Genomic DNA, 22,791 nt, shown 5'->3' on the forward strand with positions numbered 1-22,791 from the left:
GGTCGACTATTTCTTCCAAGTGATACATTTATGTCGACTCCACGATAGATTTCTCCTTTTCTGCCTTTTTCTCTTTATGAACTTTTCCAAGGAGTTCTCCCAACTCTGAGTCCATTATCGAACTCAACTCATGAGGGTTTTAACAAATATCCCTCTTTCCTTCCCCTAGTTCTCGAGTAGGCTCTAGTACCAGTTGTCACAGGCTTATTTAGAAGCATTGTGCGACACCTAATGATTTTAACTTAGTCAGCCTTCTGAGTCAAAGAAGCAACACAAACACCTCGTACAAGAATGCACAATCACAACAAAGCGTGCACAATCTCAAAGAGAGCAATAAAGAGAGATAGAGAGAAGGTAACTCATATTTATAAGTTGAAAGATTACACCAAGAGAGTAAGAAGGGGGGGAGGGACCCATAGCAATTGTTGTTCATGGAGGATCTTAGGCCAAAGGCCATTTATATACACTACGAAGGATCAAAGAGATATCAGCATGGCGGGCTGGAACAATGAGATTTAAATGAATGGATGTTTTCTAAATGGATTCAAGTTCGAATTTAAGCTCGAAAAATAAAAAGCTCGTACCAAATCGTCAAATTCCATGCAGTCTGAATAGAGAGAAAGTAACTCATATTCATAAGTTGCAAAATTACACCAAAAGAGTAATAAGGGATGGAGGGGCCATAACAATTGTTGTTCACCGAGGAGCTTAGGCCAAAAACCATTTATATGGACTACCAAGGGTGAAAGAGGTATTTACATTAAGAAAGAAAGGTATCAGCATTTGGAACAATGAGATTTAAATGAATGGATGTTTTCTAAATGGATTCAAGTTCGAATTTAGGCTCGAAAGGTAAAAAGCTCGTACCAAATCGTCAAATTCCATGCAGCCTGGACATGACACAAAATTTGGGAATTAGCCATCTGATTGTCCTCCATCAGGCCTTGGCCCCATAAATGACAGGCCTCGTCCCCAAGATGGAGGGTAATGCACAAATATTTGTGCAATCATATTGCACCTAATCTTTTAGCAATTCCATCAAAAATTGAGCAAAATCAGATATGTTAAAATCCCTATATAAGCTGAGTTAACCACACCATAATGCATAGAAAACATGCCACATCATTACTCGCAATGAAAACATTATATTTGGGCCGAGGATATCTGATCACTCTTGGAGCGATCAAGCCTTGTCCTGATCTCTGTGACAAATATCGTGATATTTATAAAAATATCACTGATGTATCGTAACAAATTGCCCAAAAGTTTAAAACAACAATTTCTCACGAGATTTTCAAATTGTGACAAATATCACAATATTTATATGTTTAAAAAATATTTATCGTGAAAATCTCCAAAATTTTTATTTTTAAATATGTTTTATTTATATTTTTTTATAAAAAAATATTTATTTTAGTTTTAAATTTATTTCTTATTTCCGGGATTTTGCCGGAAAAATGCAAGATTTATCAAAAAATTCAAAATCTCTCGAATTTTTTGCCTGCCGAGATTCTGCCGTTTTTAACTTTTGTCACTGTGGTCCAGATCCAATATATATATATGGGCGCATGCCTCGTATGACCATTCCTCTTATAAAAAACCAGAAACGCTTATGTTTCCGTTGCAATTCTGTATTTATCAAGGGCAATTAGGTCATTCCTCTCTGCCCCTGCCCCAACTATGTCTACGTGAGAGAGAGAGAGAGAGAGAGAGAGAGAGAGAGAGAGAGACGACGTCGGAAGGAGTCTGCGGATGACTTCACTAGTCTCTCTCTCTCTCCGTTTTCTTCTTTGCCGTCATTTCTTCGGTCTCGTCTCTGCCTCTTGTGGCGTCTCGTCTCTTTTCGTGTCGTCCTTCAACAAAAGTTCCGTGGCCCCGCCGGTGGAGTAGCGCCGAAGAAGAGGAGGTCTGTATTTTCGCTTCTTTTTTCCGGCATTTTCTGGTTTTAGTTTTTATCCGTGCGATCTTGCTTTCGATTTCTAGTTCTCTCGGGATTTTTGTGGAGATATGGAGCTCTTTCTTGCTTCTTTTGCCCTTTTTTCGTAGTGAACTTCATTGAGTTTTCGGCTTTTTCGATCTTTCGTCTTTTCAGGATCAGTTGTTAAGAGTTTTGGAGGATTTTCTTTCTTATTTTCCCCATTTTTGTTGTGAGTTCCTGATTTTTCGTTTTCTCACGTTTTTCTTGGAGAGCTGGAGATTTTACTTGCTTCTTTTTCTCGTGTTTGTTGTGAATTCTGTTGAGTCGTGAGCGTTCTTCATTTTCCTTCGAGATCTTACTGATTTTGCTCTCAATTTCTGCTTTTCCCTAGCTTTCTGGAAATTCGTGGTTTTCGCTTTTTGTTTTTCCCCTTTTTTGTTGTGAAATCGTTGAGTTCTGTGCGTGCTGTAGTTTCGTTGCTATCGAAGCTGTTTTCCTCCGGTTTTCCCTTTTGTTCCCCCATTTTTGTCGTAAGATGTGTTTTTATCTGCCTTTTCCTTGGTTTTGTTGTTGATTTTCTTGGAATACGTGTATTCCTTCAATATTTCCTACGTCTCCTCGTGTTTGCAGTTTGATTCTCGGTCCGTGTGTTGGAGTAGACTTCTCTCGCAGTTTTGCTTTCGTCGTTGTGTTCTGGTGAAGTTCTTATTCTCGTATCGTTCTTTTCTCTGTAAACTCAGCAGCTTCCCCATTGCTTGCTCTGTTTTTTGTTATTTTGTCGTAATCACGCAGCTTTCACTTCCATTTCTTCGGATTCTCGTTCAAATCTTTGATGTTCCGCTTCCTTAAAAAAAATTACGATTTCCTTTGAGTTCCAGAGGATCTTTTGCAAATCTACCCATCCCTAAAAGAAATATATGCAAATTTTTAGCAAATACGCTTCCAGATCGGAAAGTGGATCTTTTTGGCTCCTCGGTCCCTTTCTTTATAATATCCCCAATTTCTTGATCAATTTCAGGAAATCCTCTGTTCGCATGCTGTTTTTCCGCTTCAAAATATTTCAGTATATATGAGTTTCACCTCCCGTATATGGAGAAACCGATTTGTTCACGAATTTCACAACAAGCCAAACGCACACCATCTCTTCACGTCTCTCTAGAACGGCGCTCTCCCGAAAAGAAGTTGCGTTCGTACCCTCTCCGACCCGACGAAATCAAGCCGATCGAAACGGCCGCGGAGGGGGGCTCTGGATCTCTCCGTTCCTTTTGCGCTTCGAACGAATCACTGTGCGCTTCGATCTCTTCTTCTTCATGATTCGTGTATCATTACAAAGGAAGAATTATTTGTTGGAGTTTTAGGAATCATCCTTGCGATATAGTTTTGTTCATTTCCCCCCGTATAGCAGGATGAAGGATGCCTCTTCCATGATCAATCTTTATGCCTAGAGACGCCTAAACATCTCTCCGTCTCTTAGTCTATAATTTTCATCATTATACTCTCTCTCTCCGACAAGTTGTCTGTTACTAAATGACGTTAATGACGTTAACAGCGACTTTCTTCTTGAAGATCGCTTGTATTGCTAAAAATGACGTGTATAGTGCTGTTGTCGGTTCCAAGGATTCCCCTCTAGTTATATTTTCCAAACTCTGTCGTCGCTTTGGTTTATTTAATGTTATTCATGGCTCTCCACCATGTGTCATTTTGGTTTTTGGTAGCCGTTGACAATTTTCTGAAGTTTCTCACGTAGACCAAAGCCGTAGGCATGCGCTCGAAATCTAATCTTGGTTGTTTTTTAGTTTGTTTTGACTATTGGACTAGCTAGCTTAAACGTGCCCTTGTGTCGTGTCCCTTTTACACTATTTTTAATAAAAAAAATTACACAAAGTGGCGTGTCTCTCGTGTCCTTTTGACCGTGTCCATGTGACATATCTGGCTGGAATTAGGGTCCGTTCGTGTGTCATGGAAGGACTCTCCATGTGGAACTCGCACGGCAACCTCTTCCGTGGGTAGCGAAGCCCTAACCACCCTCCATCTTCTCTGGGCCTTTTTTTTTTCTGGGGAAAGTGTTCTCACAGCATCACATGGGAACCGCAGAAAGGGGTCTTCTTCTAGGAAACTGCCCTTTTTATGTGATTCACAAACACTTCCCAGCTTTGTCACTGGGGTCTAATCAAGCGCTGGACCGGGTCATTCTGGGTAAGTCCAGAAGATCCGAATGGTGCTCAGCCAACCTGAGTCGGCGGAACCATGGGCTATCTTGCTAACTGTCGTAAAACCAAGGGCCACATTCGTTCATATCCGTATATTGTCCACTTGGAGAATATTGGTTGGGGATTATTCACGGCGGGGGGATCGATTTTGGCTTTTTGTTGCTCTTTCACTGGTGTTATGGGTTCCTTACAAGCCTTCACGCCTCACATGCAGCAGTAGCTTGGAGAAAAAGCGGAGAAAAGAAAGAGGGCGCATCCATGGGGAGCATCCGGTGGCCTTACTTCGACCCCGAGTACGAGACAATGAACCAGAGAATGAACCCCCCAAGGTAAACCTTTTCTAAAGCATCAGCAATCTCTCTCCTCTGAAAAGAAGGTTTAAAATTCATGTTCGATAAAAACATAAATGTTTTGAGCACATTTTTATGTTATATTCTTTTTTACCAGCAATAGACCTAGTCATCTTTTGAGTCAGTCGTCTCTCTCTCTCTCTCTCTCTCTCTCAAATTTGGCTGTGGATCTTGCTTATCTTTATCAATTTGCAGGGTATCCATTGACAACAACACTTGCAGTGATTGCACGCTAGTGAAGGTAATCTCCTACACCCACATGGCCTTCTTCCTTTTTAGAATTTGATGAGATAATATAGAGACGAAATCACACCAGAAAGAGCGGACCGACCATTGTGCTGACCTAAAAAAGTACATATTCGTTGAAGAATCGGATTACCCAATTCTAAGATATCGCTGAACGTGTCTTCCTTTGCGCTACTCTGCTTGTTTAAGTTCAGACCCAAGTCGCGCTCGAGCTCAAGCTAGTGGTGCGTGTGGCTCTTATTTTTTGCGTTCTTAATGTTTAAAAGCTTAAGGGGGGTAATGCTAATATAAAAGCAGTCAACACTTGGCCCTTCTGTGTGTGTGTGTGCGTGAGAGAGAGAGAGAGAGAGTCAATCCTTGAGTGAACCTACCTGATCCAAGCACCCCCTTGACTCCAGTTTGGACACCTTCACGAGCTAGCTCGTGCTTGGCTTAGGCGACCCTGTTTTACGACCATGGAGCTATGAGTTGTTTGGTTAGTTTCTTGTGCTAGTTGTGCTCCAAGGAAATTTGGGTGTATTAAGACAACGGTCACAACCGGGCTTGGGTACCATGGATGTAGTTTGTAGCGTTAGCTTGGAGGTCTCAGATCAGATGGTACCTAATGTGCGGACCTAGGGCTGGTATAAAGCTGCTTACATAAGTTCGTACTCAGCTAAATATGAGCTCGTCACATCATGTGGCCGAGCTCGACCAATGGGTGTTTGACTCAACTTGGCCAAAGCAGGTTATATGTCCCCCCTCCCCCCCGAACAGGGCAGTTAGCTACATCTCATGTTCGGGGTCCCAAATAGAACCACATATGTAAGCATGTGCGTCTCGTATCCCCATGTTTGTCAGCATTAATTAACGTTGGAGTTTGATGCGATTGCAAAGACTTAAGTACCCTTTCCTCCATTGGTGCAAAAAAAATGACGATTCTTGAAAATGAGTGGTTGTAAAGACTTAAGTGTCCTGAAGATGATTATTTAAGACCCAGTATCTGCACTGCAGGATTATTCGAGAAAGAAATCTCCCCTGGAGGAGGCCATGAACATCAACCCTCTCACTCTCTCTCTCTCCCTCTCTTCTATTTCTGCTTCTGTGCACATTCATTAGAAGATCGTACATTGCTCCATCAAGCACCGACTGATCTGCTCATTGATTGTTGTGGAGCCTGATTCATAGTTTTTACCCTTACAGGAGGATGGTTTGGGGGCTCATCCTAGCGTGAGTAACATCATTCAACTAAATGAGTTGTAGATCCTGATTCAGAGCTTTTACCCTTACAGGAGAGGGGTCTGGGGCTCCTTCCAGTGTGGGTAGCATCATTCAACTTGAAGAGTTGTGGAGTCTGATTTAGAGTTTTTACCCTTACAGAAAGGAAGGTTTGAGAGCTCCTCCCAGTGTGGGTAGCATCATTCAACTTGAAGAGGAGTGGAGTCTGATTCAGAGTTTTTACCCTTACAGAAGGGGGGTCTGAGGGCTCCTCCCAGCGTGTTCATGGCCTTTTGCCCTTACAGGAGGGGGGTCCGGGGGCTCATCAACCCTCTCACTCACTCTCTCCCTTTTATTTCTGCTTCTGTGCACATCCATTAGAAGATCTTACATTGCTCCATCAAGTACCGACTGACCTGCACATTGACTGTTGTGGGTCCTTACTGATGAGCTGCCTCTAAATTTATTCGACTCTGGGTCCTTACTGCACTTGAAGTTGAGTCGTTGTATTTTTTGTTGTTCGGTGGGTGGTGAGGCCCTCATCTACTCTCTCAAGACTCTTAGCTTGGACAATCTTTCTTTTGATGATTGTGGTTGTAATGTATCGTTGAAGTTAAAATGGGGAATGCAATGACAATAGAAATCGCTGAAAATTTACAGAAATAAACTAGACTCAATAACGAAAACACCATTTTTTACGGATTTGGAATATGACCTCCGGTTAGTGAGATATGACCCTGACAAGTTGGTCCTAATTCGGGTAGCGATTTACAGCGATTTGCTTACTGAATAACACTACAAATCGCTATAGCGATTTGCAGAAGAATCTACAAATCGTTATAGCGATTTGCGGAAGACACTTCAAATCGCTATAGCGATTTGCGGAAGAATCTACAAATCGTTATAGCGATTTGCGGAAGAATCTATAAATCGCTATAGCGACTTACGGAAGACACTACAAATCGCTATAGCGATTTGTAGTGTCTTTCGCAAATCACTATAGTGTTTCGTTGGTGACCCGAAAATACTACAAATTGCTGTAGAAAAGCCCGATAATACTACAAATCATTGTTAGAAGGCCCAAAAAAATTTGGTCCGGAGGGCGCTGCCCCCCGAGCCCCCCGCCAGGGGCGGCCCCCCTGGACCCCCGGCCGCTGATCGTGCAGCAGGATCCGCGCCGGGGGAGCCCCCGGACCCCCTCTTGTAAGGGCAAAAACTCTAAATCAAGCACATAAGTAGAGAGAGAAGGGAGAGAGAGTGTGAGGGTTGGTGTTCATGACCTTCTCCAAGAAGAACTCTTTACCTCCCTTGATTTCTTCTCTAGAGAGAGAGGGTTTTACAGTGTTTTACGAAGAAGAAAGAAGAAAAAGATGACGATAGAGCAATGTAGGATCGTCTGTTGGATGTGCACAAAAGTAGAAAGAGAAGGGAGAGAGAGTGAGAGGGTTGATGTACATGGCCTTCTCCAGGAAGAACTCTTTGCCTCCCTTGATTTCTTCTCTAGAGAGAGAGAGAGGGTTTTACAGTGTTTTACGGAGAAAGAAGAAGAAGACTTTGAAGAGTCAACATCATCCTCGACTTTCTGGATAAATGACATGTTTGTCCTTTTTTTGAACAGAGAAAGAAGAAGACTTTAAAGAGTCAACATCATCCTCGACTTTCTGGATGGAGGACATGTTTGTCCTTTTTTTGAACAGAGAAAAAAGAAGAAGACTTTGAAGAGTCAACATCATCCTCGACTTTCTGGATGGAGGACATGTTTGTGCGGTTTATTTTTTCTTTTTTGAATGAAGGGCATTTTTGTCATTTTCTCAAACCATCACTTTATGAGAAGAATAACAAGAAAGGGTACTTAAGTCTTTGCAACAACACCAGAGTCCGATGCAAAGTTATGTCAACATACACGGGAATACGAGCCCCATGTGCTTGTATACGTGGTGCTCATTCAAAGCCCCGAACACAGACGTGGGATTCAGTGAATCATCGGGGGCAAACATACACCACCCTCTCCAACTTGGCTTGCCCAGCATAGCATGGGATGGGACAGGCTCCTAACGATAATAATATGTGTATCTTATAATATGCGAGTTATAGTATGGGCGGAAGAGAGAAAAACTCAAAAGAAAGTTTTTCGCTTGTTTGTGTAGCATGAGAAAAACAAAGTGAGAAAATGTGAAAAAATGAGAGAGAGGAAGAGGGTGGTGGTGGGAAGATGGATGGTGTTGGTGAGATAGTAGAGGGTAGTGGTGGTGGTGGGGAGTATAAAAATAAAAATTTTTTGGTAGAAAACATTTCTCTACCACCTCCCATGGAGGAATGTTTGGTATCAAAAAGTGTAGTTTTTAGAAAAAACTCTCAGCAAAAAACGTCTCTCTTGTTTGAAAGGGTCAAAAAATCCATAGGGATTTTTCATTTTGCATCACTTTTTCTACATCTTTCTCGCTTCCAAACATACCCTATAACTAAAAATCAGCTTGGTAGGCATAACTTAGATACTATCGTTTCGAAGTTCACTTTTTTCCTTGCCATTTTCTGAAAACCAAAATCTAACTTTTCATTGTTTCTCTTTACAAAAATACTATTTTCCATTTTCCTTTCAAACGAACCAGCTAAGGCTCTTGCTCATGCTCGTAGTGAGTCAGCTTGTAATGAGCAAAACAAGTCGAGCCCAAACAAGGCAGGCTCGGCTCATTTGGCTCGTACCCTGACCCATTGGAACACGGATCCCATCATTTGAAATAGGATGGTTCCATCATACATTCAATCATAGCCATCCAATCCAATGGCTCCAGCACCATTGCCGGAAATGAGCTTAGAGGGTTAGGATTGAATGTATGATGAAACCCATCTTGTTTCAAATGTTGGGATCCATTTCCGTCGAATCTCATGTGAGAGAAACGATGAGGTTCGACGTGGAAGAACCTCTTAGAGTTCTGCATTTCTACCATACTGTTAATGGTGACGGATTTTTGCAAGTTGCACACTCTTGCAGCCGCAAGTCCTATCCCCAAGAAAATTTGTTCCATGTTTCTACTGCTATAGAGGCTAGCTGGGGATATTTTTTTTTTGTTCCATGATTTGGCTTCGCTGGTAGGCCTCTGACTGAGCCTAACCTTGCAAGCTCATTTACTATATACTTGACCGCCCTGGCCTAAGTAGGATTAGGGGTGGCAATTTACCCGTTTACCCGACCCAACCCATTTATTAAATGGGTTGGCGGGTCGTGTCAGGTTACCCGTTTATTAAACAGGTCGGGTTCGTGTTTGCCACAGCTGACCCGTTTAATAAACGGGTCGGGTTCGGGTTGAGGTATGCTGACCCGCCAACCCGCCAACCCGACCCGATTGCCACCCCTAGGTAGGACGCTAGGGCAAAGCCAAGACTATGCCCAATTTTGCAGGTCTAACTCGCTTGTGTTGGTTGCATCAGGCTAGTTTCCTATTACTAGTTTAACACTTTGTAGTACAACTTTTCTGAAGCCTGGGGCCCACTGGTCTCACGTTTGGGCACGTCTCTCTGGCTCTACTAACCCTTTGTTTATTCAACCGATGCATTACTTTTTGTATCATTACTCTTTTGAAACAGCACCCTTTGTTGTATCCTTGTGTTAGAGCCCCACTAGCCTTGTTACTAAACTTTTGGCTCCGCCAACACATTCTGCACGGCGAGGCCCCAAATTTCTTTTCAGCTTTTCACTTCGAGGCTTTTGTCCATAGTAGTTTGTGACCGCTTAATCTCCTACTCAACAAGCAGTTTAGGCCCTCGTCACTCGTTTGTTAGACGAGGGAGCTTCAGCTGATATTAGAACAGGTTGTGTCATCGCCATAGTGACAAGAAAAAAAATGGCAAAATCTCGGCAGCTTAAAACTCATAAAATTACTTTTTTGTAAATCTCCCATTTTTTGGGAAAAATATCGAAGAAATGGAAAATAAATTTTTATAAATAAATAATAAAAAATATAAAACATGTGCGGTGGTCATAGTGACAAAAGAAAAAAAATGGCAAAATCTCCGCAGCTAAATACTCATAAAAAGTATTTTTTTTGTTTGTAAATCTCCCATTCGTTGGAAAAAATATCAAAGAAATGGAAAATAAATAATAAAATTAAAAAACACGTGATTTTTATGATAAATAGCTGATAAAAACATAAATATCGATATTTATGTTTCTGATGAAAAAATCGTGAGAAATTTAATACATCGTTACAAATTGCCGTTTTTAACTTTCAGGTAATTTCTCACGAGAATTTCATAAATCTCGTGAGATCTGTCACTATGGTCATCGCTACTTCGTATTCGTGGCAAAAATATACAAAGTTCAACCGGCCTGCTGCGTGGGGTTTCGGTGACTGAAAATGCTTTCGAGGAAAAAATCGTGCTGTTTTGGAAAAACTTGTTTTTAAGAAAAATCTCAGGAAACTAAATATAAATATAAAAAAAATGCATATAAATATAAACAAAAGCATGAATAATTCAAAATTTCTGAAAAAATGTCCTTTATCATATTAGTAGCACGATAAAAATGTGATATTTTCAAACTAAGTGACATTTTGAAAATGTCACTTGGTTGGTATAATATTGACCTTTGAAAATGTTGTAATAAAATTGGAATTGCAATATTTTCAAAATGTCGTCGATATTTGTGATTGTGCTTCCACCCGATCTCACAGCAGAACTGGCACTTGGCGATAATGTCAAAATCAAACAGGCTTGGGGTTGTTAGGAATGATTTGCCAAGAAGGATGGGGGTGTTGATGTGAATGTTTGATTGATCATGTACCATTTTTTGTTATGAATTTACAGTAGCAGATATATGAATTTGTATTGAGTGCGTATCAGATCAGAGCAACCACTGATGGTAACCAGCCCGTCAGATGTCACCCTGATGTCGTTCACCCATGCAATGAGCGGCAGCCAAAACACCATGTTTGGACTTAGCATCTCTTAGATGGGTCCTACGTTTTTTATTTCTGAACCATTGATGTCATAGATGAATGACACGTAGAGTTTCCAAAATGAACGGCTGACAACAAAGTTCAGCCGTGGTATTTTGGATGTCGTTCATCGCATGGATGAACGGCATCAGGGTGAGGTTGCACTCATTTGTATTTGCCGCACTACACTGCCTCAGGCAGAAGGAAGAATGTCGTGTTCCGGTGGATTGAATCCCTTTTTTGGCTTTATGCAGGTTGACAGCCTCAACAAGCCTGGCATACTGTTGGAAGTGGTTCAGGCGCTGACCGACCTTGGTCTCATCATCTCAAAAGCCTACATCTGCTCTGATGGCGGATGGCTCATGGACGGTAAGAGAGAGGGAAACAAAATAGCTTTCTTTTTGTTTGAGTATGTTAATAGGTGGAAAAAGTAATCCACGTTAGATGTTATAACCAGCTTTTTCCGCCTTGGAAAAGCAAGTCATCTTAGGCTAAGTCCATTTAAGCTCTGTTTGGGAGCCTTGAATGGGAAGTTTTTTGTGTGGTTTCCCAACTGCTGACGTGCTTTCTGCTGTTTGGGAGCAGTGGTATTGCCAAAATGCTGCATTGGGAATGGGGTTGGCAACCCCAACACCATATTTCAATACCATTCAGAAGCGGATGTTTTTGGCAACTCCATCTTGGATGAAATCATATTTTGGTAACACATGTAAATGGTGTTTTCGTCTCATTGTAAGGCTTCCAAACGGAGCCTTGTTCATTCAGTCGGAGGAAACAAGTTGGAGGGAGCACCCTTACCAAATGCAAAGGCAGCCTTAGGTTATTCTGCTCCAGTTGGATTATCTACGATTTTGGACATACTTGCTAAGTTAGGTCGATTGATGAGGTTCTTTCCGTCGATGCTTGGACCGTGGGAGACGCGTGCGGGTTATATGTTCCCCCAGCTACAGTGCGTGTTCCTGGGTCCCCACCGAGCGTCGCGTGGCGCTCAGTGGGGTGTACGGGGGAGCCGTAGGAGACGGGATCAAGTTAAGAGTGTGCTCTAACGGTAATATGTCAGATCACTTATGGATGCTGTTGATCTCAAGATGAACGGCACCCAAAACCTGTGCGAATGAGATGCCCATCACTTGGATGGGCCTCACTCTTTATTTTTATGCAGGAATGGTTTAAAATGACGAGCTCACAATGAGCTTGTTCACTGTATTTTAAGATGAACGAACCGTCAAGTCAGGAGTGTTAAAACCGTTAACGGTTCTTTACATGGCGTTCATCCTAAAATTGAATGACATCCACGAAATAGGTAAGGAGCTTAAACCCATCCGACCATCTTGGCATCTAGGGGACTAGGACACAGAGGCCTCTCTGACCTGATCCTCACTTGTGAAAAGTACTCCCGGGCTGAGTACTGATCCAATCATTTGACATAGATGGGTTTCATCCTATATTCAGTCTTATTCAGTCTTAGCCGTCCAATCAACTGCTAGTATTGGTCCATATTTTTACTTGAATGTGGATTGATGCTAGCCGTTCAGATACTTCAGCTGGATTGCTAGGATCCACATAGGATTGAACTCATCCTATGTCAAAGGTAGGATCCTTTTTCTATTGCCTAGGGTTACTAAAAAAAGGATGGTTACAAATAAAAAATCGGTGATTTGATTTTTTCTTTATTCGTTGCTGCTGCGTTTGGCATCGTTATATGCTTGAGGAATCTGCGGGCTGCCTCACTAATCACGTTCTCTGTTGACCTTGTCAGGTTTTTTATTGGGTCAAGACTTTGATTTTGGGTTCCTGTGCACGTACTTGGCACAGACATATACCGACTAAAGTGTTCCTTGTCATTGTGCAGTTTTTCACGTTACGGACCAACAGGGGAACAAAGTGACCAACTCGAAGACTATCGAACAGATAGAAAAGGTGAGGGTTTAAAACCTAAGGCTGCCTTTGCCTCATCTTATTTTTGCCATGAACCTTAGTGGAATTGGTACTTGATGTACCTTTGATAAAAACGAGAAGCAGATAAAAAACGGTAACAGGGAGAAAACCATAATGCTGAAGAAAACGATAATCTTATTTCTTGCTTTCTTAGATAAACTGCTAAACGATACAAGGTATATATAATAAAGAGATACAGATAAAACAAAAGACTGCAGAGTCCCACATTTGGTAATGGATCTGATGAAGAGTTCGATGGTTTTAGAATACCAGAAAAAACAATAACTCAAATAGGGTTATTCGATAATATCGGTAACCATTGAATCGGTCTGCTAATATGCCCCCTCAAGTTGGAGCATGCAGATCGAGTATGCCTAACTTGGTCTTCACAAGCGATAAGTGTGCATTACCCAAGGCTTTGGTGAAAATATCGGCAAGTTGAGAGTGGGTCAGAACGAAGTGAGTGGTGATGAGTCCGTGCTAGATTTTCTCCTGAATAAAATGGCAATAGACTCAATGTGTTTGGTGCATTCATAGTAGACAGGGTTGGCTGCAATATGTAGAGCTGCTTGATTATCGTAAAACAAGGTCATGGGTTGTGGATAGGAGATGTCAAAGTCAATGAGAAGAGATTTTATCCAAAGAAGCTCACAAGTAGCGAGAGCCATAGAACGATATTCAGCCTCGGCAGAAGAGCGGAAGACAGTGGATTGTTTCTTAAACTTCCAATGTATGGGGCTCGAGTCGAGCATGATGCAATACCCAAAAGTGGACCGGTGAGTAATGGGGCAAGAGGCCCAATCAGAGTCGGAATAACCAACAATGGTTAGAGGACCGGAGTTGTTTAGTAAGATGTGACCCGAGGTGCCTTTGAGGTAACGCAAGATGCGGAGGACAGCGTCCATGTGCGGAGTGCGTGGTTGGCTGGAGAATTGACTTAGAGATGCATGGAGTAGGTGATGTTAGGCTGAGTAATGGTAAGGTAGATGAGTCTACCAATCACCAACAAAACATGCTTGGATCTTCTAAGGCCAAACCATCAGTGTTTGAACTTTGAATGTTGATCCATGAGAAATGAGCATGGTTTAGATCCAAGATAGCCCATGTCATTGAGGATGTCGAGTGCATACTTGTGTTGAGAAAGAAAAATGCTGGATTTGGAATGAGCCACTTCAATGCCCAAGAAATATTTGTGAAGATTGAGGTCTTTAAGACAGAATCCCCAATGGATGCTCTCCTTGCAGGCATGGATCTAAGGTAGGGTGTCACCTCCAATAATGATGTCATCTACATAGATCAAGACAAAATGTGAGAATCGGCTTTGAGTAGTCGGCCTTGGATTGGACGAAATCAATATCTTGTAAATAAGAGGAGAGCTTGGCAAACCAGTTTTGCAAGGACTGTTTGAGGTCGTAAAGAGACTTATGAAGATGACAAACCGAATGTGCCCCTTGATGAGTAAAGTCGGGAGGAAGCTGCATGTAAACTTTCTCATAGAGATCGCCATGGAGAAAAGCATTGTAGACGTTCACTTGAAAGAGGTGCCAACGACGAATAGATGCAATGGAAAGACGACAACGAACGGTGACCATCTTGGCAACGGGAGCATAAGTCTCATGATAATCGAGTCCTTTGAATTGGGTATACGCTTTGGCAACCAGTCGGGCTTTGTAGCGTTCAATAAAGCCATCAGACCAAAATTTAATCTTGTAGACCCATTTGCAATCAACAGGATACTTACCTTAAGGTAAAGTCGTCACCATCCAAGCATAGTTCTCCTCAAGGGCGTGAATCTCAGTGGCCATGGTGTTCCGCCAATGTTGATATTTCATGGCTTGAGAGAACTTCTTGGGTTCGGAAGGGTGGGTGATAGCGGCTAAGAAAGTGTGGTGAGAAGGGGGGAAATGGTGGTAGCTAAGATGATGGTGTAAGGGATGAAGAATGTGGGGAGTCGTATCATAAGAAGCGTCTGGCGAGAGCATGGGGGCTGCAGAGTAGCATTTATAATCTTTGAGGTAAGTCGGTGATTGACGAGGGTGATCAGAGCAGCGAGGAGGAGGGTGAGAGGAAGTATTGTCAGACGACGATAGGAGAGGACTAGAGGTGGGTGGGAGGGTGGTAGAGGGCTCAACGGGAGGTGGTTATGGAACAGAGTCTGAAAGGTCAAGGATGGGTATGGGAATGACACTGGTGGCGTCAAGCGAAGAAGTCGGATGGTCGTGAAAAGGGAAAACAGTTTCATAGAATTTGACATCGCAGCTAACAAATATTTTTTAAGATTCGATGTCATAGACTTTATAACCAACTTGGATGTATGGGTAGCCAACGAAGATGCATTGGTGGGCCAGTGTGTCGAATTTATGGTTGTGATGGATATTGAAAACATAACAGAGACAACCGAATGTACAAAGATGGGCATAGTTAGGCGGTTTTTTGTATAATGCCTCATCAGAGATTTTTTCATCAATGGTTTGGAAGGGAGACAATTAATAAGATATGTGGCGGTAAGGACACATTTTCCCCAAAACTTTAGAGGTAAATTGGATTGGAAATGGAGGGCCTGAGCGATATTTAACAAGTCACAATTCTTGCGTTCAACAACCCCATTTTGTTGTGGGGGTGGCAACGTAGTTGTTCTGGTGTTGGATGCCATTATCGGTAAGGAAGGTTTGCATATCATTGAAAAAGAACTCGGTTCCATTATCGGATCGAATACTTAAGAGGTTGGTTTAGAATTGATTGTGGATTAACATAAGAAAACTTTTGATAATATTGAAGGTCTTAGACTTATACCTTATGAGATACACCCACATGCATCTGCTAAAATTATCTACGATTGTCAAGAAAAATAGAGTCCCAGATATAGAGGGAGTTTAATAAGGACTTCATATATCACAATGAATTAACTCGAAAGGCTTGGAGGAAGATATGGTCTCATGGGAAAAAGGTAACCGAGTTTGTTTAGCTATATGGCAAACAAAACAAGGATCATAAGAAAGCATGTCATTAATTTTATTAGAATTAATAAGGACTTAAGACGTGAATTAGATAAATGTCCAAGACGAAGATGCCAAAGAGAATGAGACACAGTACTTAAAGCATGGTTATGACCGCCCTCAAGGATATAAAGGTTTCCTTACAACCTACCTGCTCCAATCATTTTCGTAGAGTGTAGGTCTTGAAAAACACAACGATTAGCATCAAACATGACAACACATTGCAAATCATGCATTAATTTGCTGATGGAAATAAGATTAAATTTGAAGTTCGGGACATAAAGAACATTGTGTAAGGTGATGGTGGGTGTTAGGGAAATACACTTCCTGTGTGGTGGCATGGGTGGACGTCTCATCAGGGATACCGATAGGTGAAAAGGAGGTAGGTTCAGGGGAAGAAAGGGTGGATATAGAGTTCGTAATGTGATCGGTGGCCCCAGAGTCTATAATTCAACTCTGAGATGCAAAAAGACACACAGACGATGCGGGAATATTACCTGCAAGGTTGGACATAGATGGATTCGATTGGTTACCTAGATTGACAATAGCCATGATTTTATCATATTGTTCTTGAGAGGGGTTAAGAGGGGTTGACTTGAAACTGGTTTTTCAGGTTCTATATTGGAAACACAGGTGTTGGCTTGGTTGTTGAATCAAGCATTGGGAGAACCCCTTAGTCAGTTAGGAAAACCATGAAGGTTGTAGCACTTTGATTTGAGGTGTCCAAGGCAACTGCAATGATTGCACTTTGGCCGTGGGCGCGGCTGCTCCGTATTTGGTGTATCGGCCTTGACAAGGGTGTTATTTCAATTGACTGTTGGTTCATGTGATGGCGTAAGGTGAAGATCACGTTGCCACTCCTCTTGAATTATCAATGAGTATGCTTTGGATATACTCGGTAGAGATGCCATAAGAAGTAATTGACTCTGGATGTTGTTGAGGCCCATCAAAAATTGGATGAGCCATTCACACTGTTGGAGGTCTTGAATGACCCGCATGACACCACACTAGCAAGGAGGAACATCTCATCCTATTTAGTATTCGAATTCGTTATAAGGATTTCATGACTGAATCTGATGGGAGGGATATCCGATTTTGATTGTGTGGCTCACGATTATAACTTTTTTGTATATATTTAAATATTTGTACTTTTACATTTTTTTTAATGAGAATGTGGTGCTTCGTACTATTGTATATTCTCAGTGTTCAATGAATCGATTGTTGTTGAATTTTTTTTTCCTTCAATTTTCTCTTTCTTTCTCTACTCTTTCTGTTCTATTTGATTGTTGCTTTCTTGTAATTGTCTGATTGCTTGCTGTGTTTGCTTTTGAAACTCGTTAATGTGTTTTTTCAGAATCGGTATTAGCTTTTTCCCATCCGATTAGTCAGAATTGGTATTGGCTATGTCTAACCCGAAACTGGTATTGGCTATGTTCAACCCGAATCCGAACGGGTTCCTAGGAACTTGTTGTCATCATAATTTCGCTAAACATAAAGTTATAATAGTCATTACTATACTTTGGAACGCAAGGATTATTATAATTGTTTGTATACCAATATCAAATTCAAATGAAATTTATTAATTTCAAAAATATTAAGATGAATTTAGAAAATCACTTGCTACTTAATAAGAAAATATCAATACTACATGATTATCTTTGCATTAAGAATGGTGAAAAGCTGAACGAGGCTCATCTAATGGGTTTTCTCTTTCCGTGCAGGCACTTGGACCGAATGGATCTCTCAAGACGCTTGGCGTGCAATCGTTATGGGGCGAGTACACAGCCTTCGAGCTCATGGGGAACGACCGGCCGGGCCTCCTCTCCGAGATTTCGGCCGTGCTGGCTCAAAACCACTGCAACGTGGTGGCTGCAGAGGTCTGGACCCATAAAACTCGGGTAGCCTGCGTCATCTATGTGACCGACGCGTCGACTTCGCAGCGGGTCGACAACCCGGCCCGGCTTGCAGTCACGGAGGACCAGCTGCGCAACGTGCTCGGTTCCAGGGATGGGCCTGCCTGGACCAGCGTCTCGACAGACCTGACCCACGCAGACCGGAGGCTGCACCAGATGATGTCCGATGACCCGGACTGCAGCGGGCAAGGTGGTGGAGATGGGTCCGAAGACGCAGGGCCAAGCTGGTTCCGACCGCGGATCACGGTGGAGAGTTGCACTGACAAGGGGTATTCGGTGATCAATGTCAAGTGTATGGATCGGCCGAAGCTGCTGTTCGACACGGTTTACGCCCTTACTGTTATGAACTATGTGGTGTTCCATGCATCCGTCGTCTTGGATGGACCCTACGCGCTCCAGGTAACGACTAAAGACCCGACAGATTGTGTGAGTAGAGTGGTCGGGTCTGAGTCTGGATCCGACCCTGATATGACCCCAGCCTTGGCTCAGGCGAGTTACCAGTATATAACCAAGCTCGCAGACTAGGGTGGCCATCGGGCCAGGCCAGCCCAATAGAGCCGGACGGGCCCAACTCGAATCCAGGCCCGACATAAGCCCAACATGACTCTTATCAGGTTTGGGCTGCCCGGTTTTTGATTGGTGCCACGCCCGGTCTATTCCAGCCCAGTTAAAGTCATGATTAGTAGTTGGGCCATGCTGAGCCGGGCCCATTCGACTTTTATCTGGGGCAGTCACTGTTAAAGGCCCCGATTAGTAGTTGGGCTAACCCAGGTCTGCCGGATCGACCCGACTACTACCGGGCAGGGTCTGCAATCTGCAGGCCTAAGTCATATAGGGCCTGTATAGATTGCCCCCATCCTTCGCTTTAAAATAAACGACCCATGATGCATATGAAATATGAACGTTTTGAGTGAGTCCTGGTGTGTCGCTCATCTTAGTGATTAAAGGTTCCTGGAACCTTTGACTTGATCCGCTTTCCATTCGGCACAGGTTAGCTGAAGTGGCGAATATGTGATCACAGGAAAAACATTTGTTTTATTTTTAAATATATTTTTAAGATTTTATTCCTTTTTTATATATTGACAATTTGAATATTTTCGTTTTCTGAAATTTTTCTGGAGAACAAAGTGAAAATGGAAATTTTGGAAGTCATTTTAAAGGGTAACTTGCATATAGGCACCTAATGTATGGAAAATCTGTATTTAGCCACCTCAGTTATCAAATATTTAAGGTAGATGTCCACCTTTTTGACGCTATCTGTTAATAGAGTTAGGTGATATATTAAAAAATTTTGTTTTAAACATATAAAAACACATAAATTATAAATTTATTAAATGCTGATAATTTTGTAGTAATACCATATTGTTTTAAATATAGATGTATTTTGAAGATGCTACTTTTTTTTATATTTTGTCAGCTTTGACAAAGTCACAATATTCTCAAATTATCAATGATATAGACAGCTGGGTTGAATACATAGCGGGACATAGCCTAATTGGGTCCAGATCCAAGGGCTAGAAGGCTCGGCCTCGGGCAGGGCTGTGGAATGAAGGAGCTGCTCGTGTTCGGCTCATAAAGAGTTTCGCTTGAATTTGTGGAATAGGCTTGACAAGCCAAACATGAACGGCTCTGCTCATATGGACTCGTTAACGAGTCTAAATTTGTTTAAGATATATTTTATGTCATAAAGTGCATATGGTTCAAGTGTTTGGCTTGCAAATGAGAGTTCAAATCCGAATACTTGCAGCTTTAAAAAATGTTTTTTATTTTGTAAAATGAGCCAGTTTGAACTTGGCTCAGTACGTATAGAGTCTAAATTATAATCATATCAATTCTAAAAAAATGAATTTTATTATAAACAAGTCAACTCAAGCTTAGATCGTTTAACTCACGCCGGCCATGAGCTCCAACTTGGCTCAACTCACTACAAGAACAAGCTATGCTAAAATACCCCCTGTTCAGTTTGTTTGGCTAGTTTGCCAGGCGAGACAGCCAAGTTTTGGATTGGAAAACTCAAGCCAGACAAGCCATCCCAGCGCAAAAAGAATTGCAGGGATCAGGTCAGCCGCGGTCCAGACTCGGCTAGAAGCATGGGTGCATGTTTAGTAGGTGGAACCCAAACCTTATTGGACAGAATCAAGAATTTAGTATTGTGAATTACATGGGACAGTGTACCCATGTCCCACAAAATAGTGGAAAGATTAGTTGAGAGGAGCAGGGATCCAAAGAGCGGCGAAGTGCCATGGCTATTTGACACAGGCAATCACATGACAGCATTTCATGTGGGGCCTGCACTATGTAGCTGTGGGCCCTATGCAATGCTGTCATGTGATTGGCTAGTGTCATATAGCCATGGCACTTGGCCACTAATTTGATCTCAACTCAGTTGCAGGGATCCAGAGAGCGGCTAAATGCCGTGGCTATTTGACATACAGGCAATCGAATGACAGTATTTCATGTGGGGCCTGCACTATGTAGCTGTGAGCCCCATGCAATGCTGTCATGTGATTGGCTAGTGTCACATCACCATGGCACTTAACTGCTCCTTTGATCTCAATTCAGTTGGAGCAGGGATCCAGAGAGCCTTTGATATCAACTCAGTTGTGAGAGCGGATTCAACCTTTTTCCTGGAATGTGGTTTGTGGAAGTGTTTTTTCATACTTCATTTTTCTCGCTTCTTTTTCTTCATTACTATCTTCTTGCAGGAGTACTATGTTCGGCATAAGGATGGTTTAACTCTTGACACAGAGACTGAAAAAAAATGTGTCATCAAGAGTCTCGAGGCTGCCATTCTTCGCAGAGTCTCTGATGTGAGTAGCTTACCAAACTTCAACAACAAATAAGCAATCTTTTTATTGGAATACTTAGAATCTGGTTGCCTGTGTTTGAGCATCATGTGGAAAGATACTGAGTTCATGATCTCCAAGACATTGGAGTTGTTGAACTCAGCCATAGGCAAAGTGCGTCCCTATAAGCTTGGACGCTTGCAGGCATATCTATTGTTACTGGAAACTTCTGCGACATGGGGAAGCTCAATTCCTCGAAAACACGTTTAATACGTGGGAAAATCTTTGCTCCCACAAATGAGTTAAAGCCTTGAGAAACACGCCTCTGAAATATGAGAAGCCTGCTTCCTCCTTCCCTCGCTTCCCAATCTCTTCCTCAACTCATATGTTTCTCTAATAAAAATGCTAATTTTTTTATAACAAGCTTGAGTGCTGATTATATATTGCTTTCTACTTGCTTTTATGTCTGTTTCTTATTTGCTTTCCCTCCTGCTTTGTATTCTTTCCTATGTGCATTTTTGTTTCTCATGTGCTTCTTAGTTGCTTTACAACCACATCCTACTTCCCGCTTCACACTACTTTTTAGCACTTCCTTCTGTGTTTTCACTTCATACATCGCTTCTTGTATCTATTTCTTTTCTTGGTAGCTTTGTTTTAAGATCAATCTTAGCATTTCTCTTTGTTTTCCTTAATATATTCACGTGAACTCAATTTTACAGGCACCAACCTAAATTCCAAACACATCCTTAAATATTGAGGACTAGCTTAGCATTGAGATTCAGGCTGCTTATTATTGTCCATGTAACACAATTCAATCCACATACATACAGGCGGTGATAGTTACCAATCCTGCCAGCTCTCAAAGAGAGCCCAAGTCCCTTGTCATGTAGGGATGCAAATGGGCCAGATCCAGGATGGAAGTTTTACAAATTTTGACTGGTTGAGATCCATCTCCTCCATGTATTTAGCTGTTCTGGATCTAGTGATGTAAACGGTTCCGATTCGGATTGGATGTGTCCAATACCATATTCGACAAATCGGATGTTGGCTAAAAAGATTTGAATTCAAATTCGGACTCGGATGGTGAAAAGCTCATATAAAATCCACTTTTTTACATGTAAACAGATTCAGATATCCGTCAATTTTGGATGTCACATTAGGTAGCAAAAAATCAAAACCATATCTGCATCTGCATCTCATTATAATGGTATATAGTTTTGGCTCAACATTTACTGCATGGATAAATGGCTTGGATTGAAGTTGCTCCAAGATTTGTTTTTATAGTCTCTCTATTTTCCTCCATATATGTGCCCAAACCAGGCTAAGTACCATTGTTTGTAGGACTCAAGAATAGCTCAAAGACTATTATTCATGCGGCTTCCACAACTAAAGGCTTTTTTCATCCCATTTGCACAGGGTGTGAGCCTAGAATTGAGTGCTAGGGACAGAGTCGGATTGCTATCGGAAATTACTCGAGTCCTACGTGAGAACGGGCTGTCAGTGATGCGAGCTGAGGTGTCAACAGGAGAGGGCAAAGCTGTCAATGTTTTCTATGTGCAAGATACATCAGGGAACCCAGTGGACATGAAGACCATTGAATCTCTACGCAAGGAAATAGGGCAGAACATGTTGTTCAATGTGAAGAAGGCCCCAGATTTGGCTAAGCCCCAGCAATCTGGGGAAACAACTAAATTCAGGTTCTCTTTTGGAAGCCTCCTTGAGAGATTATTGAATGTTATGTACTAACGGTGCTTCTTATTGTGAAATGTATATATAACAGTGTTTCTTATTGTGAAATGTATATAATATATGTTCACCAAAGCTCTCTCTCTCATATTTGAACTTTGGATCCATTATGAAGCACCAATTTGAAAAAAAAAAGGAAAAATGTTTATTGAGTTTTTACAGCCAAATCAAAAGTATTTTTACAAAGAATGAACACTGATAATGTTACCTCATTTTGTAAGTGCATTGTTATGTAGATCAGCATTATAGATAGCTGGAAGGCTGATTTAGGCCAACCTAGCCCACTGTCGACTTGGAACTTGTGTTTTATTTTCATAGTTCTTTATTCTCCCATCTATCTGACTTGCTAAACTCTGGTCTTAGTGCCATCCACAAACTCTCCGTAAGATTTGTTGATGTGTCCAAGGGTTGACTGGAGATGCTGTAGGATGGTCCGCAAGATTCTGAGAATAATGTGATCTTTAATCAAACAATAAGGTTGTGTTTGGATCCACAGAATTTGGCAGAAAAGGAATCGCATTCTATCAAAATTCTTTCATCATAAGAGGGGAAAAGAG

General features: G+C 41.8%; 1 protein-coding gene across 1 annotated transcript; it reads left to right on the plus strand.

The window, feature by feature from the left end:
- The first annotated feature begins 1,774 nt into the window (after positions 1 to 1,774).
- LOC149847427 (ACT domain-containing protein ACR3-like) lies at positions 1,775 to 22,309 on the plus strand. Its single transcript, XM_089998418.1, has 8 exons — positions 1,775 to 1,906; positions 4,346 to 4,457; positions 4,674 to 4,719; positions 11,110 to 11,224; positions 12,708 to 12,775; positions 17,511 to 18,101; positions 20,408 to 20,512; positions 21,905 to 22,309. Exons 2-8 carry the CDS (start codon positions 4,387 to 4,389, stop codon positions 22,232 to 22,234), a joined length of 1,326 nt encoding a protein of 441 aa, XP_089854544.1. The 5' UTR covers positions 1,775 to 1,906; positions 4,346 to 4,386; the 3' UTR covers positions 22,235 to 22,309.
- The last annotated feature ends 482 nt before the right edge of the window (positions 22,310 to 22,791 follow it).

The sequence above is a fragment of the Nuphar pumila genome, chromosome 2 (genome assembly GCF_984573655.1).
Source record: "Nuphar pumila chromosome 2, dmNupPumi1.hap1.1, whole genome shotgun sequence".
Lineage (NCBI taxonomy): Eukaryota > Viridiplantae > Streptophyta > Magnoliopsida > Nymphaeales > Nymphaeaceae > Nuphar > Nuphar pumila.

Excerpts from the sequence above, each read along its gene's own strand:
- LOC149847427 (XM_089998418.1), top strand. The coding sequence starts at position 4,387 with ATGGGGAGCATCCGGTGGCCTTACTTCGACCCCGAGTACGAGACAATG. Across the intron at positions 4,720-11,109 it reads GTGATTGCACGCTAGTGAAG|GTTGACAGCCTCAACAAGCC; the intron begins GTAATCTCCTAC and ends GGCTTTATGCAG. Across the intron at positions 20,513-21,904 it reads TTCTTCGCAGAGTCTCTGAT|GGTGTGAGCCTAGAATTGAG; the intron begins GTGAGTAGCTTA and ends CCATTTGCACAG.